This window comes from Schistocerca cancellata, chromosome 4, assembly GCF_023864275.1.
Source record: "Schistocerca cancellata isolate TAMUIC-IGC-003103 chromosome 4, iqSchCanc2.1, whole genome shotgun sequence".
Classification (NCBI taxonomy): domain Eukaryota; kingdom Metazoa; phylum Arthropoda; class Insecta; order Orthoptera; family Acrididae; genus Schistocerca; species Schistocerca cancellata.
The window spans coordinates 786592649-786620609 of NC_064629.1; the positions used below are offsets into that span (position 1 = coordinate 786592649).

At 42.4% G+C, this 27961-nt stretch overlaps 1 protein-coding gene across 1 annotated transcript in view; it reads left to right on the plus strand.

Moving 5' to 3' along the window:
- Nucleotides 1-2126: 2126 nt before the first annotated feature.
- Nucleotides 2127-27961, plus strand: part of LOC126184430 (toll-like receptor 6) — a 347148-nt gene continuing 321313 nt past the window's right edge. The window contains exon 1 of the mRNA XM_049926821.1: nucleotides 2127-5848. Coding sequence (XP_049782778.1) covers nucleotides 2127-5831 — 3705 coding nt within the window. The 3' untranslated portion in view covers nucleotides 5832-5848. The remainder of the gene's footprint in view (nucleotides 5849-27961) is intronic.

The window sequence follows — 27961 nt, forward strand, 5'->3', positions numbered from 1 at the left end:
ATAAAACTGCAACCAGTCACTTTTTTGAACAATTATGTTTTATTCCATGAACAGGTTTTAGAACCTTTTCAGGTTCATCGTCAGATGGTTTCTGGAGGTTACATCACTATTTCTAGCACAATGCTGGGTGCCGCAAGCCAGCACCTAGCATTATGTTAGAAACAATGATGTAACCTCCAGAAACCATCTGAAGATGAACCTGAAAAGGTTCGAAAACCTGTTCATGCAATAAAACCTAATTGTTCAGAAGTATTAGAATTTTTTAGAAAGTGAGAGAAGAGATGTTTCCGACTATTTCTTTCATTACTATGTATGTCATCACGACCAGCTTTTATCGGGAAGCAAAGCTCAGTTGTTGTCTACAGTAAATAGTCGTTTTACGAATGTTTTTGAATGTTACTGTTGACTCGTTTACTCAAAACATTTCATGGTTGTGGGTGATTTTAGAAATGTATAGTCAGCCTTCTTTAATTTAAGTACCGGATGATCAAAAAGTCAGTATAAATTTGAAAACTTAATAAACCACGGTATAATGTAGATAGAGAGGTAAAATTTGACACACATGCTTGGAATGACATGGTGTTTTATTAGAACCAAAAAAAAAAAACACCCCATATTGCTAGACGCGTGAAAGATCTCTTGCGCGCGTCGTTTGGTGATGATCGTGTGCTCAGTCGCCACTTTCGTCATGCTTGGCCTCCCAGGTCCCCAGACCTCAGTCCATGCGATTATTGGCTTTGGGGTTACCTGAAGTCGCAAGTGTATCGTGATCGACCGACATCTCTAGGGATGCTGAAAGACACCATAACTCCGGACGTGCTTTACAGTGCTGTTCACAACATTATTCCTCGACTACAGCTATTGTTGAGGAATGATGGTGGACATATTGAGCATTTCCTGTAAAGAACATCATCTTTGCTTTGTATTATTTTGTTATGCTAATTATTGCTATTTGCTGCTTAGCGCCCGGAAACCTCAAACCACACACACCTTATTGCTATTCTGATCAGATGAAGCACCATCTGTCGGACATTTTTTGAACGTTTGTATTTTTTTGGTTCTAATAAAACCCCATGTCATTCCAAGCATGTGTGTCAATTTGGTCCTCACTATCTACATTATTCCGTGATTTATTCAGTTTTCAAATATATACATCCTTTCGGATCACCCGGTATTTCGCATAATAACATCGTCGTAGTAAACACCAATACCGTGGAAAGTGCAGTTCAAAACGGAAGTTCGTGCTGATGGACAATCGGACGTGAAATACTTCGGTTGTCCTGAATCAGTGAACGTCAAAAGTAACTAAAGGAAAACCGTTATCAACCAGACGCTTACCACATAAGACGTAATTTGCACGCGGCCTGATTTTTAAATGCATATCTGTGTTGTTTACTGGGTTACGAAGTTACAAGGGAAGGAGAAACAGCGCAGAGGCACTCGCTCGTGAGTTCTTTCTCCTCATATACGCGGACCCATTCGCAAGGGTGAACTGGAAAAGCATTTTCTCGCGGAAAGAAGAGTATGCTCTAGCGTCTCCAGGGAAAAAAGATCCCTAAAGCGTGTGATTTCGCGGCAGCGAAGTAACCCCGAAGTGACGCGGCGCAAATGCCTAAGCTGAGCGTCACAGCGGAGTGAGTGAATGTTGACGGCGCGAAGTGCACCCCGGCGCTCGGCCGCTTTCGGGCGCAGTCGGGTCGGGCCGCTACCCTACCCCCACCCTCCGACAGTTTCCACACGGCGAGAACCCGCAGTAGCCTGACACGCAGCAGCATCAGTTTCGGCTCGCGAGCCGAAGGCGGCGGACGTGTGGGGTATACATCCAGCTCCTCGCGCTATCTCTCCGTCGTGCACCCGAGCGCCGTGCCGCCGCGTAATGGGAGGACGCGATCGAGTCGCGTCCTCGGCGGTCTGACTGCGAGCAAGAGGCTGCCGTCTGCAGAAAATAGCTGTCCACTAAGAAGATTCACGAATTCTAGAGGCCATTTCGTAAGAACGAGCGAAGGAAGACGCTGTTTATCGACTGTGCGAAAATGCCGGCACGCGGCTGGAGACGTGCGTGGCTGAGTGGGCGGTCACGCACGGGCGGCTGAGGTGAACTGTGGTGAAGCTGCGGCCGCAGGGCAATGGCACCGTCTCCGGTGGCCGTCAGTCTGGCGCTGCTGGCCGTGGGTGTGGTTGTGGCCGAGCAGGCGCCGCCGCCGCCACCCCCGCTGCGCTACGAGGCGCCCGACGACTGCAAGTGGCAGCGGCTGCGCGACTCGGCCGACGTGGCCCTCACGTGCAAGCTGCGCACCGTCAACAGCGAGTTCGACACGACCAACTTCAGCGTGATCCCGGCCGAACACACGACGTCGCTGCACGTGGAGTGCGACGCGTCGGTGCGGTGGCGCAGCTCTGTCGAGGAGCGCGGGCTGGCGCACCTGTCGCGGTTGCGCGAGCTGGCCGTCGACTACTGCAAGCTGGCCAAGTGGCCCTCGGCGGCCCTCGCCGGCCTCCGCGACCTGCGCAACCTCACCGTCCGCACGCACAACTCCGACTGGCCCGCCTTCAGCCTCGAGATGTCGCCGCGAAGCTTCGACCCCGTGCCGCAGCTCGAGAGACTCGATCTCAGCTTCAACAACATCTGGTCCTTCCCCGACGGCATCTTCTGTCCGTTGACAACGTTGGTCACGCTAAACGTCAGCTGGAACCGGCTGCAGGACATAACTGAGATGGGCTTTCGCGAAAGGGTGGCCGTACCTCAACCGTTAATGAGTTCTCCAGACGAACAGGCGCCGGAGACCGCCCAACAGGTCCCCAAGGAACCGCCGTGTGGACTCGATATCCAAGTGCTGGACGCATCATTTAATCAGTTCGTGTTGATGCCACCGAACGGCTTCAGCACTCTCCGGCGTTTACGAGCTCTACTTCTCCACGACAACTCCATCACTACCGTTGCCGACAAAGCGCTCGGAGGACTCAAATCGCTGCAGGTATTTGACCTTTCTAATAATGGAGTAGTTGCACTTCCCCCTGAGCTCTTCCTCGACTGTTCGTCAGTAATAAAAGAAATACATCTTCAGAATAATTCCATTAGTGTGCTTGCTCCGAAACTCTTCACTAACCTTGGCCACCTGCTTCTTTTAGATCTTTCCAGCAACGAACTGACTAGTGCTTGGATCAACAGTGAAACATTTTCTGGACTGATACGACTTGTTCTCCTAAACCTGTCGCATAATCGGATATCAAAGCTAGATCCGTCTTTTTTCCGTGATCTGTACACCCTACAGATACTTAACCTGAACCACAATGAACTGGAAGCTATACCTGCGGACACATTTTCTCCTATGAACAACCTACATACTTTGTCACTTTCTCACAACAAAATCAGTCAGCTGGATGCATATGCACTTAACGGATTGTTTGTGTTGAGCCTTCTCTCTATCGACAACAACCATCTTAAAGATATTCACCCTGAGGCATTTCGTAACTGTAGCAGCTTGCAAGATCTGAATCTGAACGGCAACGCGCTCGCATCTGTTCCAAAGGCCTTGCACGAGATGCGTCTCTTACGAACTGTAGATTTAGGGGAGAATCTCATTAAAGACTTAGACGATCCGGGATTTTCTGGGATGAATAATCTGTACGGCTTACGGCTCATAGGAAACCATCTCACGAATATAAGTAAAAACGTTTTTGACGAACTCCCGTCCTTGCAGATACTCAATCTAGCGCGAAACAAAATACAACATGTCGAACAGGGTGCATTTGATGACAGCAAAAATTTGCAGGCCATTAGGCTAGATGCCAACTTGCTGACAGATATTAACGGCCTCTTCGTAAATGTGCACAGTCTGCTGTGGCTGAATATATCTGACAACAATTTAAGCTGGTTCGATTACGCTCTCGTCCCAATGAGCTTACAGTGGCTCGACATGCACAAAAACAACATAGAAGAACTCGGCAACCACTACAGACTGGAAGAAAGGTTACGAATACAGACGCTGGACGTCAGCTTCAACAAACTAACGCACATCTCTGAAGCTTCGATTCCAGACAGTGTCGAGTTGTTATTTCTAAACGATAACCTGATACACACCGTCGAGCCACACACTTTCTTGAAGAAGGTTAACCTCACGAGGGTAGACTTGTACGCAAATCAGATTGTGACGATGGAACTGAACGCTATGCTTCTGTCACCGATAGAAGACGGTAAGCCGCTGCCTAGCTTCTACATAGGGGGAAACCCGTTCCAATGCGACTGCGACATGGAGTGGCTCCAGCGAATCAACAGCCTCGACCATTTGCGCCAGCACCCGCACGTCAAGGATCTGGAGAGCATATACTGCAAGCTCATCTACAATCGTCACCGTACTTACATACCACTGGTGGAAGCCGAGCCGTCACAGTTTCTGTGTACGTACAAGACTCACTGCTTCGCCCTGTGCCACTGTTGCGACTTCGACGCGTGCGACTGCGAGATGACGTGCCCGCCCAATTGTACCTGTTACCACGACGAGTCTTGGGCCGCTAACATCGTCGATTGTACGAATGCAGACTACACCGAAATGCCGGTTAACATCCCGATGGACGCCACAGAGGTCTACATAGACGGGAATAATTTCGGAGAAATATCCAGCCACTCTTTCATCGGAAGAAAAAATCTGAAGATTCTGTACGCTAATAATTCGAACATAGAGGCCATATATAACAACACGTTCAGCGGTCTGTGGCAATTGAGTATTTTACATCTAGAAAAAAATCGGTTGAGGGAGCTGCAAGGTTTCGAACTGGAGAAACTGGAGAACCTGCACGAATTGTACCTACAGGACAACGAACTCCGCAGGATCAACAACCGAACCTTCGTGCGCATGAAACAGCTGCAAGTGCTGCGCCTGGACGGGAACCAGCTGACTAGATTCGAGGTGTGGGTGCTGTCGCAGAACCCGTACCTGGTGGAGATCGGGCTGGCGGGGAACCCCTGGTCGTGCGACTGCGAGTACACGCGGCAGTTCCGCAGCTGGCTGCGCGCCAACTACGGCAAGGTGGAGGGCGCGTCGGCCGTGGTGTGCGCGCTGGGGCCGGCCGTGGCGCAGCTGGACGCGGCCACGTGCGCCGCGCTGGTGGCCAGCGTGACGAAGGCGGTGGGCCGGCGCGACGTGCACGACTACCTGCCTCTGTCGCTGCTCGCGCTCGCCGGCCTGCTCGCAGCCGTGGCCGCGCTCTCCGCCGCTCTCTACTACCGCCGCCAGCTGCGCGCCTGGGCCACGTCGCGCTGCCGCTTCCGCAACTGCTACGAGGCCACCGCCTCCTTCCACGAGGACCACGCCGACCGCCTCTTCGACGCCTACGTCAGCTACAGCGTCAAAGACGACGCCTTCGTCAGCCAGGTGCTGGCGCCGGGCCTCGAGCAGGGCGACCCCCCGTTCCGGCTGTGCCTGCACTACCGCGACTTCAACGTCAGCGCCTACATCGCCGACACCGTCGTCGAGGCGGTCGAATCGTCGCGGCGCACCGTCGTCGTCCTCTCCAAGAACTTCGTACAGTCCGAGTGGTGCCGCTTCGAGTTCAAGTCGGCGCTGCACCAGGTGCTGAAGGAGCGCCGCCGCCGCCTGGTGGTGGTCTCGCTGGGCGACGTGTCGCAGCGCGACCTGGACCCCGACCTGCGGCTCTATCTGAAGACGGCCACCGTCGTGGAGTGGGGAGACCGGTTGTTCTGGCAGAAGCTGCGCCTCGCCATGCCCGACGCCAAGAAGGGCGCGCGCGGCCGCGGAAGCGCCAGGGCGCGCCAGCCGCCGCCGGCACGCTTCCCCCGGGACGCCCCGCAGCCACAGCCGCTGTGGGCGTAGCGCATATTCCGCCGCAGGTACGTCCACTCTCCTTTCTGCCACTACGCCTCATCTGCACCTCGCCAATTACCGATCTACCATTTACCGAAACTTTTATTCCCTTCTTTTCCTATGTTTCCCTTCCGTGGCAATTTTCCCGTACTTGGAACCCACAGATTGTTCTTACCAGTCATAGATTTAGCATTCGTACAAAATTGTGTGTAGCCTGATGCCGTTATTGTCACAACACTGTCATTTTAGGGTGAGAGAAAAAGTCGTGTATATCAACTGTATGGTTCGTCACGTAACAATTCCTTGTTGTATATCTATATTGTTCTGAAATCAACTTGTGAAGAATGCTGCTCCATGTCAGATCTTTGGGCAACATATCGAAATTTTAATAACAGTAACAATAACCAAATTCAACTTTGTCTCGCTGACCTTGAAACATTAATTTTGCTTTTAGACATTCGTCAATCCGACATAGACAGCGAGTAAACTTGCGAATATTGAATCACCAGTCATTTCCTGGCTAGTAAAACTGTTAATAAACACGAAAATTCAGATATCTGTTTATACGCCAAGAAATGAAATGTGAACTTTCGCCGATTCGTTTGTTCGTCGTACAGTCTGAACTGAAGATAATCTAAGATTTAAAATAACGTCTTTTGTATCTTTACAACGAAGTTTTGTTGTTTTTCCTTTTATTATTTAGTCAAACCACTCGTTCACTCGTTTGTTAGTCGTGTATTTCAGACTCTAATCAATTAGGAATTTTGCAATTCGAGAACTTCATTATGCTTTCCCACTGACCTTCCTCTTCTACATTTCGCTGTTATCTCCTACCATTTTTATCATCGTCATGCATGTAAACGTTACTCGTTCACGCACGCACATGGACTGAGTATTATCATTCCTGATTCCTGATCATGGATACCAAATGATGCCACTGATGTCTATGAGTCCGTACAAGTACGTATCTGATTCAGAGTTCGAATGAATTGTTGATGTACTAGTAAATCTCTTTGTACGGGACCCGAATAAGTGACAATTGTAACGAGAGTGTCTCGTTACCTAAGTATGACTCGAGATTTACGTAACCCTATTTCTGACGAAATAGTACTAGTGAGAATAGGCACTTAATATTAAATAAGTTACTCATGACGGAGATATATGATAAAATCTGTAATTAAGCTTACAGATAAGCCTTCCACATATTTCAACCAACTGTTTTTATCAGATTCAGAGTGTGGCGCACTTCGACAGTTAAATGTCACTGCAAAACTTCAGAGAACTCCATACATTGTATTATCAGCGAGTGTTTGCAGCATAACACTCCCATCTTCTGAAACTGAGTAATTTGTATGTGCCTTTATGGTTTTCCCGCAGAAAAGTATAAAGATAGGGTGACAAAGGTAAAGCTTGTTCCTAAGTGCGATGACAGAGTGTTTATTTCAGGATTCATAATTACAGTTACACTGGTTGACGCCAGTCCAGCCAGTTTATTTTAGGTATTTAGTTGTTCCTGCAAATTATCCTATTTGGCTTCCGAGTGTTTCCTCTACTCTTCACGCAGCCCTTCTCGTAGGTGAGTATCGTCTTGCAGGTCCTCTACGTTTAACGTTTATGTAACACCGAATAAATAATTAACCTCCAGGCACCAAATTTACTCCGCAGCTCACGATTTTTTTGGGAAATTTGTGGTGTCATCGGTGTCTCACGGAGAAATATTAAAATCTGGTACATGGAAGTTCCTGATAAAAGTTTTGGGAGTATTTTTTTCTCCAGTGACTTTCATATCCTTTATTTTTTCCTACGATTTTGAGTCCCATGCTGGCATTCATATTACGTGTCGGATGATGGTGAGAGCATAAGCAACCAACCGACTAACATGCGGAAAACAATGTTTTAATTATTAATGATTCACAAACAATATTATATGCGATACTGATGTTGTACTCGCTTCTCTTTCTTTTTGCTGAAGCTGCTACTGTCACATTACTATAGTCTTTCATATTCTTTTTATTGCTGTAAGTTAGGAAGTAGCTTAAAAAGTAATGAAAGGATGACCCATTACGTCGGCAAACTTATTTAATTTTTAGCTACTTTCGTTGAGAACGATGTAAACAGGTCACAATAAATACGGTAATAAATGCCATTACATATTGCTCTTGCCTTTTCGTATTAGGCAATTCGGGATTAGTAGGGAATTACGATGTAATTGATGTAGTGCATGCTGCAGCTCCCCTAACTTGGTAGCGAGACGCTGTCATTTATTAGCTCGTAGTAAATAATGCGGGTTATAAACTGCCGGAACGCTGACACGCTTTCTTGGCGTGCTAGGGGAGCTCCGTTAAGCCGCGGATTGTATGAAGCGACACTGCAACGGCAATGCCTTGCCTTCCTTTATTGTATGACGGGTTCGCCACCACAATGTATTGCTAGCAAAGTCTCTCTGCTCAGCTAAAATCATCAACAAAATTTATCGTGCGGATATGAAGTTTTATAGCCCGCACGGTTCACCACAATAGCACAACTATGTTGTAAATTATATCATTCACGTACAATATTACTCGGAGATTTTTAGATACTTAATCTCGTATGTTGTTAAATACACTAATGCTGCAATGATAAGAGATATGTTCCTCATGCGAAGGACGCGAAGGTAATGGTGGCGAGTCAATAACTTGTGTTATCTTTGATATGTGCCTGTTTGCTGAACGAAGATGAAAGACCAGTTTTTTTGTGAACGGTAAACCGGTAACGACTAGCAAAGAGGAAAATGACATATTAGCGTGAAAATTCATATGTTGCAAAAACCATGACCAGTACTTCCATGTATGTATAACGGTTTTGCTTTATGCATAACTTGTCGATTTTTTTATTTCAGAAAGTGACATGTATTCCAGGAGATGTCTAATTTAGAAAATGAATGCTGTACAGCGTCATACAAATATTGAGTACTCAGTGGGCACGGTTTTCTAGAGGGTGAGATGTAAATTATTATATTGTTATCTAAGGCATGCGATCCCTGGAATTAGTGAATTTCGATGTATGAAAAATAAAGTTTTCTCAGTTTCTGAAAGAACGCTGGATCCGCCACATTCTATTGTTCCTTAAATAGTTTTCAGTTATATTTTGTAACAGAAGCGACCACCACACGCTAGTAAAATGACTTTGTGTATTCTACACATTCCACCGTACACAATGTTCTTTGTTTTTTCCTTTAGCAGTGTGACCTACTGAAAAAATAACGGGTTTTGTATTTTTCCAGTCCCATGCACTCTGTTATATCTATAAACGCGTTTTGTATATACGCATATCAGTGACTTAAAAAAGGCTACGAGAATATTCCTTTGTGTATGTTTCACACACAAGTTCTTTGTAATTATCTGCAGAACATATTTTGGAGCAGTATAACGTGTTTTTCTGGTTTTCAGCTGAGCTGTCTCTAAAACAGGATGTTTTTTGTCCGTTAGTACTGACAGTTTTATGGATAATAATAACTTTTATACAGTCCAGTTCTTATATAGTTTCCACCATTAAATTTATTTCAGTGATATAACGATTTGCAAAATATTATTCAATACTTAACGTATACTGACGAATTTCCTTTAGTATAAAAACAGTCAAAGATCCGTCAACCCAAAATCTGTGAAACAGTTCTAAATAGTGGAACAGAAACTCTTTATGTCATAAGACTTATAAATTTAATTTACTAAATCCAAGCCCGTAACTATTGTTTATGTTTGTTCCTGCAACGACCGCTTCATACGCCATATTACGTTTCCTTATTGTTTGTTAATATTTTGGAACTAAAAGTGTCATCTTCTATTGAAAGCATTACTTAAAGTAGTTTTCTGCAGTGCATTTCTACAATTTACAGCCCGGCCATACTTACCTGAAATATTAATTGTTATTGATATTCATTGGAATTCATGCGTATAAAATTAGTAATAATCCAGGTGTTCCAGTTTTTTCCAATATGTTGTATATGGAACTTGCGCCTGAAAGCTAAAACAAAAAACATAGCTATTTTGTGGGAAGGAATGAAAGCTTTGAAACAGCCTCGCGTGGATCCGTTGATGCAGAAATATTATAGCAATGGACAGCGCTTTGTCTGAAGTAGTGAGGAAATTACGACCGAGTTGCCACTGAGTCTCCTGTCTCCTTCTTCGCTTCTTATTAGTCATTACGAGCACGAAGAAATTTAATTTCTATGAGAGGATGTTTCTTCTTACAGAATGACTAGTGACGTGATCTGAGATACTAACAGGTTGATCATTGAATGATATTCGTGTTAAGGTATCTTGAAATATTTTCGTAGGTTCTCATAGCTGACAGTTACTGTTACTTCTTTACTCTCAAGTGGAGTTCTATGTGTTCACCTGCCGAAATATCGCCCTTAGCATTCCAGTAACTTATTTAAACGCTAGGTAAACATTAACTTTCACTGGATTCCAAATGTTGCTGCTCTCCTGTTATCAGCTAATAGGATATGAATCACTATATTTCATGAGAAGCAATATTTGTGTTGTATCTAGGAAACAGAAACTAATGACTAAAAATTTTGCGTCTCGCTCCTTATTCAAGTGCTCAAAAGCTTCTTAATTAAATTGCTTCATTGGTAATGTTTCTTCAAAACACTGTTCAGTAAACTTGCTCTTTCTTGCAGTATTCACATTTCTGTGGATGACGGGTGACGGATGGCAACGTTGAAATTAAGTGTCAAAGATGTTTCTACCAAGCTCAGAACTAGAGATTTTTTCATCAAACGTGTGGTCATGCATTAATCTCGTCGAGTGCCAAATCGTCAACGATAACTTTATTTTTATTAGGTGGAACGACACGATTTGCTACCGAATACTTTGAACATTTTGTAGCATTATATTGTTTGCAAATACGTAATTCTCGAATAATTCATTCACTGAAAGATTTTTATGACGTGCAGTCTTCTGAAATGGCCTTTTGTTCAGCAGCCAGCTCAAATATAATTTAATACTATTGAACTCAGCTATAACGTAATATTTGTGTGTATAAAAGTGCAGGCATTGTAAAAGTAGCAATAAGTTCATAATACGAACCAATATAACCACTGAAGTTTTATGTTACAATGCAGAAATGGGAAGCCTCAGCACAATGCCTTCAAATGCGTACGAGTACGACGATCTAATAAAAATAGAAATGCTTCTACAAAACATTTAAATAATTTTCGTTGGAACTGACAGCTTAAATCGACCACATACTGGCTCACATCTTATTGATAACAAGTTCTATATAACGTATGGATAATGAAGAAGACGGCAGATTGGGACGAATGGAATCAGAGCTAAGGCGATTAAACGTTTCATGAAGTCGACGACATGGTGTTTAAATAACTGTTTTTAAAAATGTCTGTCAACGTCCTCATTCTTCGTGGTATCAGTATCTCTCAAATATTTTCAGTTTTCAAGTTTTATTTAGACGCATAGGGTAAATTCAAAACAGTTCATCTAGCAGAAAGTGATAATAAAACATCGAAACTTTTCAGAAGTGATTAACTTGGATCATACTCTTTGCATCATGGCCTCCGCTCTGTACCTGTTGCATGTGGTCTCTATTTACAAATACGTAGAGGGTTCGTACACATTTAGTCTATGAAAAGGTCCGTTGATAAGCTTCACAGATAACTTTGCCCTACTAAAGGATAATTTCGCAACATTTATTATTTAATATAAACACGGCGCTACATGGCATTCACGTATTATACAATGCGCAAATCTTGCAGGCTAGTTTTGGATAAGAATATAATAATAATGTTCAAATTACGCTATGAGACGTAATACCTTCCACTAATTTGAAAATCAGTGTTGAAAAAATGTAGGTGACGGAAGTGAACATTTGGTATTAGTTAATATAAGGAATTGTAAGGCAACAAAATCGTGTGGACCAAGGCAGGGGCGTTTAAAAAGAAATATAATGAAAAGTATTAAATGATGATAACGAGTGATATATATATATATATATATATATATATATATATATATATATATATATATATATATGTGTGTGTGTGTGTGTGTGTGTGTGTGTGTGTGTGTGTGTGTGTCGGCACTTTTAACAAACAACTTTTAAGGGCTCCTGGCTTTAAAATCAATTAGATGAAACGCCCATATTCAAAATAAAATTTTTATTTAACTTTAAAATATTTACAACGTAATTTACACAGTGTTATTTTGAATACAGTTTCTTCGAAGCTAACTTTAGAAAATCAAATCATATCCTTTCACCCAAATGTTTAACTTCATTCTCTCATTCTCTGTCAATTTGATATACGAAGAGAATTGACAAACTGCCAGAAGTATACCAGTATTCGATAAAACTGCAAGTGCTTTGAAAACGCCCATTTACACAGCTTTTGCGTACGTCTTTCGAATTAACGACGGCTCTAATGCAGCGAATGATGCTTTTTTTTGTTTTTTAACAAAACCTTGCTGTTACTGGGGCGGAACACAAACTCGTTTGTCCTGAGTGGCGATGGAAATCCACTTTTATTGCATTTTCCTTTCTGCGACCACAGTTGTAGGGATAATAATTTCAGTTCCTCCCGGTCGAACGTTATTTCGTATATTAGGGCAGATAAAACTATATTCATGGATAGCAATATTTTTATACAGCGCTGCTCCTGCAATGTAAAGTAATAAAACGTTTTCGGGCAGGAAAACAATCAGAAGAACCCAATGGCATCAGAAAAAAAGAATAATAATAATGCAACATCAGATTGCAACATAACGTTTTGTTTCCTGAATGTTGTTGTGCGTAATGGGATCTGCACCGAAAAATCCATTACTTTTTGATAGAGTTAGCTTTGTACTCTATGTTAGGCGTATTAATAAATAGAAATGACATTATTTACCAAAACGATGGACAGTCATATTCATCCACGTAGCGGCTTTTAAAAGCCACCAGTAACATATTTTCTCTTTCACAAAATCAGTTAACAGTAGAAATATTGGGAATTGTGTGATTATTTTCGAAAACTTACGAAAATGCAGAGCATCATTGCGTTCCATAGAGTCATAAATATGGCTGCCCGACATTAATTTAGAGAAATCAGTCATCGTAGTAGTTTGATGTGTGTGATATCCAATTCAAATGTCTAGATAATGTTCGTTAATCGCATGCAGCGAAGAAGTATACACACGTGCTTTACATACGTTATAACAATAATTTGTTGCTCTAAAATGCAGCTAGTGAATAATTCCTATACTGAGAAATTTCCTCACTGGTGATTGGCATGAACTGTGTGACGGGAACTAGTTCTAGACAACGATGTTGTTTCAAAGCTACGACCATATTATATTCCTGTTTTTAACGTATTTTCTTTGTGAATCTTTGATGTTAGTTAATTATCTGCATGGATCCGGGGTTATAATGGGAACTCTTGCTACGGTGTAGAACAAGTTAGTTTTACAGCTACAGTAGGCGACACTTCCGCAGCAAAAATTATTACAACATGCTGATCATTTGTATGATTTCTTAAGCTACTTTTTTCTGTACAAACCTCTTTTACCACTTTTGCGACTGTCTCAGCAATGCTGCTTCAAGCGATTAAATTTCCATTCTACAAACCACACTGGAAGAATGTTGTACTTAACGATTATTTATTCCTACAAGAAAATAATTCCCTTTTCTGTTCCTGTAGCCCGGATAAATACTTAATGTATTCAAAACTTTCTCTATAATGCTGACTTTCGATTCTGCTCCAAAGACAAATATAAACACCAGTCCTTTCTGACTTCCTTATCTTTCTTTTCAACTTTTCATCTTGTGCTTCATTATTTCCTACATCTTTGGCCTGTCACAAGTAATACTTCGAAGTGCAACCAAGGTAGTTATAAAGTGTTAGAGGACGAGGTATAAGGGGTAAAAAAAAAGATGTTGTCCACTCAAATAAGTTATATCCCCCAAACCTCTCCTACCAACAAATTTTACATTATGGACACCATCTCAGTGTTTTTATTTGTGGAGTTTCCTGAGAGCTTTAGCTGTTATCAACGGACATTACAAATGATTTATTTCAGTAAAGACGTCCTAAAACCCCCGATTCATTAAGAAAAGCTTCTAGGTATGAAATGGTGAAGCAGCCTGTGATCCGACTTGCCCATCGACGCAGAAATAGAATCAAATCGTTCCGAACGTTTGTGAACTGGCAGTTATAAGTAACTGCAGTGATATAAGTACAGTATTTTCGTGTATCCATCATATATATATATATATATATATATATATATATATATATATATATATATATATATATATATATATATATATATATAACCGTAGCTCCGGTGCTCTTTTGGTAACACTTTTATGACTGCATAGCCAACTTCAGAAGCAGCTGAGAAGTGCAATTCCATTCTCATTGTTCTTATCACAGTATGAGTCATTGGTATCTTTGTATAATGGTGTGAAACGTACTGGTTCTAAACAATCTCTTCAATGATGTTTTCGATTATATTATGATTTTCTTTTCATCATTTCGAAGAAAGACGTTATGAATGTACAAATTCTACAAGTGTGTTAGACACGTTATCAGCGTTTGTATACTCAGAGTTTACAGGTAACTGAGCAAACTAAGCATGTTTATGTGACGTTGTAATCTTAATAGTATTACTTGACGGTGAGTGCGTTAACTTATGAATTACGGGCACGGAGCTCATCGCTCTTGCTGCAGCCTCCCTTATCACAGAGACCGCAGCCGTGCTTCACCATGCAGATATCTCTTCCTCGCACCACAAGAAGAGGATTACAGACTTCCATCCACTAAACAACACTCTAAAGTGTAGGCTTCGTTGTCGCCCTATCGCATTCATTCAGCAGGAAGCCACAGGTCATATAGGTGACTCAGAGGTGTTTCTGTTTCATATTCTACATTCGTGGTGCAGGCTGTTCTCCATTTCGATACATAATTTCGTAACGTAGAAAACATGCATGAAACCGTATCCCATCGTTAGCTATGGGGATCGAGGTATCAAGTTAACCCTCTCCAAGAAATGGAAACACGAACATATTCAGTATCAGATGGTCACCTATTACGATCTAGTAATATATAAAGGGTCTTGCGTAGACAAAGCATAAGGCCTATTTTTCGATCGCTCAAGAAGCTGATAGAGGTGCTCTGCCCAGTTTAGGACAGTTTTGGATACTGTGGAAGCAACTATATCGATCACTGAATTCGTAAAGTCTCCAAGTAGTATCTACGACACCAAAATTGCATTAAAAATATTGATTTTAAAAAATCTGCTGTTGCTGAAGACGGTCTCACAAATATAAATAACGTTATCTTTCATGGGATAAAAATATTATCTTATGAATCAATCTAAAGGGAATCTGTCATCAAAGAGGCTGTTGAGATGAAAATTTTCAGCAATAACTTTAACCGAAACAGCAGCTATAATTTTAACTGTGCGCAGAAGTGGGTTATAGATATTAAGAGACTACAGAGAAACACGACTTGTTGCTTACGCTCCAAAAGGGACCACTAGTATCGCAAATATCGATACGATCTTTGGAAGCATGACGCCACGATGACGTTTGTCTCCCAATCACAGTTACGACAGTTAGCTGTTTCTGTCAAAGACGTTGGAAGTAATCATCGAGAGCTCGAATTTTCATTGTAATTTGACATGGCGAGATAACCAAGAATAATTTGTGCAGCTTGTGATTGCGAGAAATTTCGTCCTCAGGGAAAAAGCTATTTCAAACAAATTTCTTTTTTTCCTTTTCTTCTCTTTTTCAAAGAAAGCATTGCCTTTTAATGGCTTCAACTCCTGCAAGAACAGTGTCAGTCATATGAACTAGTGAGAAATGAGAACAGGATTTCCCGGAGCAGTGAATGAAGTTTCATTTGCATGTTATAAACGTTGCATCTTATATATATGTGTAATCTAAATCATAGGGCTATCCCCAATTGAAGTTTCAGACTACACCTTAAGAACCTAGTTTAGCCTCCCCTAACTACAATGCAGTTTAGTAATAGTGCGAAGTGACGATTATGGAGTCCAATTTCATCATGAAAATCATCATGAGAGATAGTATTCCTCTACACCGACTCATTTTGTCACAGTTAATGAAAGAATATCGCCGATTATACAGCCCGCACCTGCGGTTGTTCCATCATGTCGTATGCATGATCAATGAGGAAGAGGTCTTGTGATCCTACTGGTCAGGAAGTTACGATCGGCTTGAATGGAACACCGGGTAATGCAAGAAGTGATTAGGAAATATGCTTTTGATGTAGCCCATTTGCAAGTGTTTGCTAAACACTTGAATGTGCCCTCAGTCTACTCGAGAGTTGCGTAAACTGTTGTAGGCTGTGGCTCCCCATATGATTATGCCCAGAATAGGAACCGTACATCAGCGCTTGATAACTCTCCGCCGCGCGGGATTAGCCTAGCGTTCTATGGCGCTGCAGTCATGGACTGTGCGGCTGGTCGCGGCGGAGGTTCGAGTCCTCCCTCGGGCATGGGTGTGTGTTTGTTTGTCCTTAGGATAATTTAGGTTAAGTAGTGTGTAAGCTTAGGGACTGAAGACCTTAGCAGTTAAGTCCCATAAGATTTCACACAATTTTTTTTATAACCCTCCGGTTATTGCCATATCAAGCGTCAAATTTATCCTAGCAGAGAATCATCACTCACGCTAAGTCATGACCTGCTATCGTTACCGAAAAAATCTTTGCATTCATTACTATAGTTGTGCCTTTCGCCACATTTACGCAGGCTGGCTGCACGGTTATGTGATTTGAGATGAATGTGGGTATTGCAAGCCATACTCGTAGCCCAGTTGCCAGTAAATTCTTACTAATCATTCTAGCGGGCGTTTTCGGGTAAAAAGTTTTCCTAATTTCCGATGCGTTAGTCGAGGATCACACATGGCTTGTCGTCTGGTGTGGTTGTTCATGAGTTGATCCGTATACCGGCGTTGTATGCGATCACGTTGGCAAATATGTACACCACCCTTCGACCACCCGCGCCAAACTTTATAGATCATAGGCTTTCAATTTTATAGTATTGCGGAATTCTCAGAATGGGTCTTACAGTCCCCAGCCAGCCCACAACACAGCTTAGTGAGATTCAGTTAATTGGACGAATTGTGCTCCCTGCCGCCGTGCGACTTTGTACGCAGTACGATGCTCAACATAGCTGTCCCCTCTCACTAAACGAATACACGTCATGTGCTTTCGCGCGCAGTATGTGATTCTATTTGACTTACAGCACTACGCCCTGAAACCTTTTAATTACTACTCTCTCTCAATGCTCCACGCAAATATGACGTTGTGCCGAAGCACCTAACCCACCCACTAGTTCCTCGAACACATGGAAGGATGTAAGGGAAATTGGAATTTAACGTCTCGTCGACGAAAAGATATTTACAGACGGATCACAAGCTAGTGTAGGAGAAGGATGGGGAACGAAAATGGCCATGCCCTTTCTCAGCAACCGTTCCGGCATTCGCCTTAAAAAGTTTAGGGAAATCGCAGGAAACTAAGGAAGGAAGATTAAGGTTTAGCGACCCATCGACAACGAAGTCATTAGAGACGGAGCACAAGCTCGAATTTTTTGAAGGAGAGAGAAGGAAATCGGCCGTGTCCTTTTAAAGAAACAGTCCGGGGATTGTCAGGAGCAACTTGGGGGAATCATGGAAAACCTAAATCAGGACTTTTATTGTGGAAGCGAAGGAATGAGACTCCGTTTCGTGTAGTCTCACAAGCATTACACTCGATCGCGTTTGCAGGTAAGAATCAAGCAGTGGCTACGTTGTTTAATCGAAGTTAATCGTGGGGATTTAGGTGAACAGTAAGAGCTATACCATAATCATAACCCGAGAAAATAACACAAATTTCACTCAATACTAAAAATGAATAATGGATCAGTTAACTAGGTGCTCTCAAGTAAACCAATATTTGGAATTGACAACTGAGGAATAGGGTACACCAATATTATTCATGAGGTTTCATTTAAACCTCTTTCATTTAAAAATGTTTACAGTACAGTCTTTTCATATTTTGAAGGGCATTATTTGGTTGTGTCGTGTGATAGAGAAAAATGCTTGCAATGCAAATAGAAGCGGCAGTGTACCATAACGGCCAGCTGCGTAGCCTGTAGGCGGCATGTGAGTTAAGACCGTTGGCTGTGGTTCATTTCGATCACGTAAATTATGCAGGTAATTTACGCCTTTATAACTGTAGACGTAACTGTCTATAATTCAGGCCATTACTTCTCATCGGATTGGATGAGCACCCTTAACAAAACGCTCCCAACATGGGAGTGTCCTTGTAGTGGACACCGAATATTCTTGTTGACTTACGTGTAGACCGCTCGAAATCTGACTAAAATGAGAATGAATGATCCTGCTGGATCTTATTTCATGACTCTGTTGGAACATGAAAAGAAAATATTCTCGTGATTGGTACTATTTACTATTGCCACTTCAAGTAGAAGTTTCTAAAAAGCCAGGTCGCTTTTACAAATAAATGCTGAAAGAACTGTAGATGTCTGTTTGGTTCCGAAATCTGGCTGATCGTAGTCGCGAAATTCCTGCGAGCAGATGAATTCTTTCGTGAATAGAGAGTTTCTTCGTACAAAGCAACATATCTGTTAACACCATCTACCTGAAAATTAATAATTATAAACCGGAAGAAGGTTGCATTAACATAGAAATCAGCCAAATTATTTACATACCTAACGAATAACACCGTCTAATTTCCACTTTTTTCTTATTTCGGTAACAACACTGTTATGCAAAATTTGGGCATCTACTAGTTCAAATGGCTCTGAGCACTATGGGACTCAACATCTTAGGTCATAAGTCCCCTAGAACTTAGAACTACTTAAACCTACCTAACCTAAGGACATCACACACACCCATGCCCGAGGCAGGATTCGAACCTGCGACCGTAGCAGTCCCGCGGTTCCGGACTGCAGCGCCAGAACCGCTAGACCACCGCGGCCGGCCATCTACTAGTTAATAACTATTTGCTAAACAAAGAATCACACTTTGGTTGTATGTCAGTCATACAAGTACAGCAAAAGCTTCACTTCATTATGTGTCACACTACAACGTCTTTACATTAATTCATTAGATATCTTACATTTTCATTTGGAACTACTCTGGTAACATGTTCTAATGTGGCTTTAAGTTTAATAAAAGTTACAAATATCTGCGGAAACTGTGTGGAATATGAAAAGTTTCTGTTAATTTTCATATTCTGGAAACTTAAATAGAAACATGAAACTTGTTTCTCACTTATCTTGTATCAACATGCAAAATAATTATTCAGCATTCCTAAAGCGTTACGATCATTTTAGTTTCAGGAACGGAATGGGGACGAGTGATATTACTATTCGTACTGGAGTGGGAAGGAGCGCCTGGTCCCTGGCACGAATACGCCGGCGGACATGTGTCGAGGTCCGATTAGCCGGCCAGTCTGTGGATGGTTTTTAGGCGGTTTTCCATCTGCCTCTGCGAATGCCAGGTGGTTCCCCGTATTCCGCCTCAGCTACACCATGTCGGCCATTGCTGCGCAAACAAGTTCTCCACGTACGCGTACACCACCATTACTCAACCACGCAAACATAGGGGTTACACTCGTCTAGTGTGAGATGTTCCCTGGGGGCGTCCAGCGGGGGCCGAACCGCACGACAACCCTGTGTTCGGTGTGGGGCGGCGGAGGTGTGAAGTGGACTGCGGTGGTCGTCGTGGGGTTGTGGAATACTGCGGCTGCGGCGGGAACGGAGCCTCTCCGTCGTTGCTAGGCCCCCAGTTAACATACAATGCAATGCAATTCCTATTCGTCATGACGTTCTGACTCAGGCGGAAAACGAGCATCCACATGGTACAGTAAATTCGTTGACACAAGAAAATTTTATCATTTTTTACGACAATCCCTTGAAATTCCCAGGTTAACTGTATTCCTGTTTAGAGGCCAGTTTCGTCAAATGAAAATCCGTGCAACAGAGTGCAACAGAGAGCGACGAATAGCATCATATTTAGAAGATGCTCATACATAGATGCCTAGTTAGAAGTCTGTCTAGAGAAGGTTAAAGAAACAGAGTTGCCGTAGACTGAACGAAATTTTACTTTGCTCTGTAGACAATAAAATGCAGAGAAAATTTAATTCTATTATTATCAGCGTTTAGTAAATGATGCTTTACATTTAGCGGTATTTGCAAATGCGGTGTGTGCCATGAGCGTTATTTTTCAGTCGAACTTGGATAGTGCGTTGTTTAAGCGTTGTATCGAATCCCTGACATCACTGTCATTTGACGGTCAAGCGAAACTAATATCTGTTAAACAATGGCACACATCAGTCAGTCCTGCAGTGAAGGTGTTCAACCAAGATTCGTGTGTAAGTACCCGCAACAACCTGACGTTATACGAGTATTTATGATAAAAGTATTTTATATTGCTGTGTCTTTGAGATATTTTGCAGTTGTGAATGGGTAGTCTCATAGATTGAAGCTGGCGTTTACGAAGCACATTAGGAAGAAAATCCGATGTTAAGTGATTTACTTAACAGACTTGAATGCACTCAACGTGTCTGGGAGATTGCCAACAGACTTTTCTTGTTAGGCACTACGAGTAACGCAATGCTCGTAACGACTGGGAAGCAGTTGGTGGGCGGGAACAACTAAATGAAGTGACACGCGAAAGAACGGCCTGTCGTAAATGTTCATTACTTTGTGCGATTTCATATCGTTGGCTGTTAAGGACTCGTGATGAAATGCAGAATACCAATGGGACGAAACTCTTAGAATGGGCTCCATAAATAAAATCACATGTCGCTCTAAAGTTTGTGCAAGTCTTAAGCCGTTCTCACACTGGACGAGGCAGCTAACATTGACTATGACGCCGATGGGAATTCCAACGTCACGTGACAGAGGACTGTCGGCAAACCTGTGGAGCTGCTTAAAATGATTTAACGCTCTCAGCGCTCTCCAACTGCAGTTGTCGACTTTATTTGGCTCGAAAATCACGCAGTTTATTTACAAAAATTGACGCGCGTAACATTCCTAAAAATGGCTCTGAGCACTATGGGATTCAACTACATCTACATCTACATCTACATTTATACTCCGCAAGCCGCCCAACGGTGTGTGGCGGAGGGCACTTTACGTGCCACTGTCATTACCTCTCTTTTCTGTACCAGTCGCGTATGGTTCGCGGGAAGAACGACTGTCTGAAAGCCTCCGTGCGCGTTCGAATCTCTCTGATTTTACATTCGTGATCTCCTCAGGAGGTATAAGTAGGGGGAAGCAATATATTCGATACCTCATCCAGAAACGCATCCTCTCGAAACTTGGACAGCAAGCTACACCGCGATGCACAGCGCCTCTCTTGCAGAGTCTGCCACTTAAGTTTGTTAAACATCTCCGTAACGCTATCACGGTTACCAAATAACCCTGTGACGAAACGCGCCGCTCTTCTTTGGATCTTCTCTATCTCCTCCGTCAACCCGATCTGGTACGGATCCCACACTGATGAGCAATACTCAAGTATAGGTCGAACGAGTGTTTTGTAAGCCACCTCCTTTGTTGATGGACTACATTTTCTAAGGACTCTCCCAATGAATCTCAACTTGGTACCCGCCTTACCAACAATTAATTTTATGTGATCATTCCACTTCAAATCGTTCCGCACGCATACTCCCAGCTATTTTACAGAAGTAACTGTTACCAGTGTTTGTTCCGCTATCATATAATCATACAATAAAGGATCCTTCGTTCTATGTATTCGCAATACATTACACTTATCTATGTTAAGGGTCAGAGCCACTCCCTGCACCAAGTGCCTATCCGCTGCCGATCTTCCTGCATTTCGCTAGAATTTTCTAATGCTGCAACTTCTCTGTATACTACATCATCATCCGCGAAAAGCCGCATGGGACTTCCGACACTATCTACTAGGTCATTTATATATATTGTGAAAAGCAATGGTCCCATAACACTCCCCTGTGGCACACCAGAGGTTACCTTAACTTCTGTAGACGTCTCTCAATTGACAACATCATGCTGTGTTCTGTTTGCTAAAAACTCCTCAATCCAGCCACATAGCTGGTCTGATATTCCGTAGGCTCTTACTTTGTTTATCAGGCGACAGTGCGGAACTGTATCCAACGCCTTCCGGAAGTCAAGGAAAATAGCATCTACCTGGGAGCCTGTATCTAATATTTTCTGGGTCTCGTGAACAAATCAAGCGAGTTGGGTCTCACACGATCGCTGTTTCCGGAATCCATGTTGATTCCTACATAGCAGATTCTGGGTTTCCAAAAACGACATGATACTCGAGCAAAAAATATGTTCAAAAATTCTACAACAGATCGATGTCAGAGATATAGATCTATAGTTTTGCGCATCTGCACGACGAACCTTCTTGAAGACTGGGACTACCTGTGCTCTTTTCCAATCATTTGGAACCTTCCGTTCCTCTAGAGGCTTGCGGTACACGGCTGTTAGAAGGGGGTCAAGTTCTTTCGCGTACTCTGTGTAGAATCGAATTGGTATCCCGTCAGGTCCAGTGGACTTTCCTCTGTTGAGTGATTCCAGTTGCTTTGCTATTCCTTGGACACTTATTTCGATGATAGCCATTTTTTCGTTTGTGCGAGGATTTAGAGAAGGAACTGCAGTGCGGTCTTCCTCTGTGAAACAGCGTTGGAAAAAGGTGTTTAGTATACGCGTGTCATCCTCTGTTTCAATGCCATCATCATCCCGGAGTGTCTGGATATGCTGTTTCGAGCCACTTACTGATTTAACGTAAGACGAGTACTTCCTAGGATTTTCTGTCATGTCAGTACATAGAATTTTACTTTCGAATTCAATGAACGCTTCACGCATAGCCCTCCTTTCGCTAACTTTGATATCGCTTAGCTTCTGTTTGGCTGAGTGGTTTTGGCTGCGTTTAAACTTGCAGTGAAGCTCTCTTTGCTTTCGCAGTAGTTTCCTAACTTTGTAGTTGAACCACGGTGGGTTTTTCCCGTCCCTCACAGTTTTACTCGGCACGTACCTGTCTAAAAGGCATATTACGATTGCCTTGAAATTTTTCCATAAACACTCAACATTGTCAGCGTCGGAACGGAAATTTTCGTTTTGATCTGTTAGGTAGTCTGAAATCTGCCTTCTACTACTCTTGCTAAACAGATAAACCTTCCTCCCTTTTTTTATATTCCTATTAACTTCCATATTCAGGGATGCTGCAACAGCCTTATGATCACTGATTCCCTGTTCTGCACTTACAGAGTCGAAGAGTTTGGGTCTGTTTGTTATCAGTAGGTCCAAGATGTTATCTCCACGAGTCGGTTCTCTGTTTAATTGCTCGAGGTAATTTTCGGATAGTGCACTCAGTATAATGTCACTCGATGCTCTGTCCCTACCACCCGTCCTAAACATCTGAGTGTCCCAGTCTATATCTGGTAAATTGAAATCTCCACCTAATACTATAACATGCTGAGAAAATTTATGCGAAATGTATTCCAAATTTTCTCTGAGTTTTTCTGTCACTAATGCTGCTGAGTCGGGAGGTCGGTAAAAGGAGCCAACTATTAACCTTGCTCGGTTGTCGAGTGTAACCTCCATCCATAATAATTCACAGGAACTGTCCACTTCTACTTCACTACAGGATAAACTACTAGTAACAGCGACAAACATGCCACCGACGGTTGCATGCAATCTATCCTTTCTAAACACCGTCTGTGCCTTTGTAAAAATTTCGGCAGAATTTATCTCTGGCTTCAGCCAGCTTTCTGTACCTATAGCGATTTCAGCTTCGGTGCTTTCTATCAGCGCTTGAAGTTCCGGTACTTTACCAATGCAGCTTCGACAGTTTACAATTACAGTACCGATTTCTGCTTGGTTCCCGCATGTCCTGACTTTGCCCCGCACCCTTTGAAGCTGTTGCCCTTTCTGTACTTCCCCGAGGCCATCTAACCTAAAAAACCGCCCAGTGACTGCTGTAGTCATCAGTCCCCTAGAACTTAGATCTACTTAAACCTAACTAACCTAAGGACATTACACACAGCCATGCCCGAGGCAGGATTCTAACCTGCGACCGTAGCGGTCGCGCGGTTTAAAATTTTTCTCTGTTAAAACGCACATTTCCTCCCTTGTTCATATAGTACTCATGCTGTTCTGTCTGTAGTGTACATAAATAAAAACTTCAGTATCTGTGAACATTATGAATCACCTGGAAGTCCACTCGGATTTAGAAAACATCATTCTTGTGAAACACAACTAGCCCTTTACACACGAAGTGCTGAGTGTTATTGATAAGGGATTTCAAATTGAATCCGTAAATCTAGAATTCGAAGAAGCTTTTGACACTGCACCACACAAACGGCTTGTAGTGAAATTGCTTGCATACGGAATATCGTGTCAGTTATGTGACTGGGTTCGTGATTTAGCCGCGCGGGGTAGTTGTACGTTCTAGTACGCGTTGCCCGTCGGAGGTTCGAGTCCTTCCTCGGGCATGTGTGTGTGTGCGTTTGTGTGTGTGTGTGTGTGTGTGTGTGTGTGTGTGTTTTGTCCTTAGCGTAAGTTAGTTTAAGTTAGATTAAGCAGTGTGTAAGCCTAGGGACTGATCACCTCAGCAGTTTAGTCCCATTGAAACTTGCCACAAATTTCCAAAAAATTCGTTATTTTTCCTGTCAGTGATGTCATAGTTCGTAGTAATTGACAGGAAGTCATCGAGTAAAACAGAAGCGATTTTTGGTGTTCCCCAAGGTAGTGTTATAGGCCCTTTACTATTTCTTATCTATAGAAGCGATTAAGGAGACAATCTGACCAGCCGTCTTAGGTTGTTTGCAGATAATGCTGTCGTTTATCGCCTTGTAAACTCATCATAAGATCAAAACAAATTTCAAAACGATTTATAAAGATATCTGGATGGTGCAAACATTGGTAATTGACGCTCAATAATGAAAAGCGTGACGTCATCCACATCAGTGCTGAAAGCGTTAAATCTCGGTTGCTGGATAAATCAATCTAATCTAAAGGCCGTAAATTCCACTAAATACCTAGGAAATACAGTTACGAACAATTGAAACTGGAAAGAACACATAGAAAGTGTTGTGGGGAAGGAAAACCAAAGAATGCATTTCATTGGCAGAACACTTAGAAACTGTAATAGATGTACTAAGTAGACTCCCTACACTAAGTTTGTGCGTTCTCTTTCGGAGTAATGCTGCGCTGTCTGGGATTCTTACCAGATAGTATTAACGGAGTACGTCGGGAAAGTTCAACAAAGAGCAGCACGTTTTGTATTATCACGGACATGATACAGGATTTGGGATGGACATCATTAAAACAAAGGCTTTTTTCGTTGCGGCGGAATCTCCTCACGAAATTTCAATCACTAACTTCCTCCTAATGCGAAAATATTTTGTTAACGCCGGCCTACATAGGGAGAAACGATCATCATAATAAAAGAAGGGCAATCAGATCTCGCACGGAAGGATATAGGTATTCGTTTCTTCCTAGCACTGTTCGAGATTGGAATAATGGAGAATTATTGAGAAGGTGGTTCTGTGAACCCTCTGCCAGGCACTTTAGTGTGATTTGCAGAGTTTCCATGTAGATGTAGACGAATTTGTTATAAGACAGAAAGGAATATTCCCTGTGTAGTCAGTAGGGACATCAGCTTATAAAATTTCACAAAATTGGACAAACTCGGTCATGAGAGAGAACGCACTTGCATTTACATAACATTAAATATTACAGAAAATAATTTTATTAATTTTATATGAAATTTGCACAACCTTTCAGAATCCACGAAGGTAAAAAAAGGTGGTCTCGAACCTGCTGCCGAGAGTTTCGTCATGAAGCGCCCCTACCAACTACACTACGCTGAAGTCCTAGAATCACTGACATTGAATTTTATATTATGGTCTGCTGAAAGCTTTTAATCACCTGTGTGTTATTAAGTGACATTTTATTATAAGAAATCCGACCAAGAATGACTTATTGTTGATGAATTTCCTCTGCCTATTTTAATAAGAAACGAATTATAACATGAAAATAACTAAATACGAAAATTCTTTAATCACCATTATGACGTTTCACGTCATTTCATTACAATATATCGTACCAATAGCGACGCATCGTCAGGAGATTCAATAGGCTGCTAATTAGAAATAGCTTCGTAGGATGTACGTTATAACATAAAACCATCCAATTATGTATGGGCGTCAGCTGAATACTGGAAAGCCAAAAGGGTGTATGACAGGTTTCGTCTATGATGTATAGAGCGTTCTCGATTGTTATTAGTTCTACTTTACATGGCACTTTGCCGAAATAACGCAGAACTTGTTTTGTGTTTCATGTGGCAAAATGGCTCCACAACGTACAATAGCAGTAAGTGACGTCACAAAGCTCGTAGAGCGTCACGTGAACGTGAGATAACTCGTGTGACGACGGCCGACTTGAAGCCACTTTGACTATTAAGGTGTTAATGTCATTGTTTATTTATTCACGTAACTACTGATTTCGCCTCATAAATATCAGAGAACCCACTGCTCAGATTATCTCATTCGAAGCAGTTACCGAGTGTCAATCGCGGGATCTCCGGCCCGTAGCCATCAATGGTATCCACTGTTCCACTGAAACGACGAGTACCGAAAGTGAAGCGGTGTCACTAAATGCAACTACATTTTATGTACCGCAACGATATTTACTTCGTTTCATTTAGGGAAGGTTGATGCCAAGACGGTATTAAATTTCGTATTTTGAACGAAGCACCATGTTTGGTGCCATGTAAGTTGGACTTTTCACCTCTGAGGTTGCAAGTACACGTAACATTTTTCAATGAACAGCGTCACATTGGCAAGTGGAATGCTCCGTTGAACTCGTAAAACACATGTTAAAATGAAATTCATTAAAAGAATGTTATACGATATATTGACAGTTAAACTGAAAATACAAACTTGGCGCATAAGACCTGTTACAGACACGTGAACTCTGATTTCAGTTATTTTAACTGACTCACTCGACGACGTCGAAGTACCGTCAAGTTCGACACTTTCGTGCAACACAGACCAAAGCAGTGCCAGATTTTTAACGTTAAACGAATAACGGACAGCCGCCAAATATCGGAGAATTGTCGATGTGTCAAGGCAACACACGCCGAGAACGCATGTTATTAAATTAGTAGTGAAATTTCACGATGGCCGTGAGGGAACAGCGGATTTGACGTGTCCCGGTCAAGGCTGATTGTGGACATTGACAGTTCAGTCATGACAAATAGCCTACGAGGCACTACCGACATGGTGTTTGTGTGTACACAAAAACTTTAAGCTGTTTGGAGTTTGAGGCAATGGATGATCGACCTGCTGATCGAACACCACTGGAAACAGAGGTGACATCCCTGAAAAGTCTTGATATACAGACGCGACATGTTACTTCAGCTGTTGAAAATTCTGCTCCGACGAGAATGTAATAGTTGTATTTAGTGGCTGGATCCAGTAGCAACCCAAATTTTTCGTCGCAGACAGTGCGATGAAAGACTATAATAAAAAAAATGTATGCATTTACTTATTCTTCGTTTCTAGTCTCTTCCAACGGGTTTTATTTGAAGATCCATCATACGATACGTTAGTGACCACAGATTATAGATCACACTGACAAATTACCTGTTGACTTCTGTCTAGGGTTCTTCGGCCGACGTTTGGGGATGATTTCCCTGACGTTTCGCCAGCACGAGTGGATGGCATTGTCAAAACTTCATCCTCCATTGCTGATGGTAGACTGAGGGTTCACCACCAGCTGTGAAGCTTTGACAATGCTGGCTACTCGCGCTGGCGAAACGTCAGAAAAACCGTCAGACAAACGTCGGCCGAAGAACCTGAGACAGAAGCCAACAGACAGTTTTTCGAGTAGTGGCCACGAAAGCCTCAACAACTTTGTATTGAACAAATTGTTCCAGGCACTGAATACTGCACGGTGAGCGATGTGACAACTAGAGATTAATGCAGCAATATGTGCATTCGAGACAAGAGTTCTATTTAATATGACATGGGATAATAATAATAATAATAATAATAATAATAATAATAATAAAATATACTGCTGTCACAATAGATAATCACAGAAGACCGGAAACAAGTAACGCTGTCATATAAATTG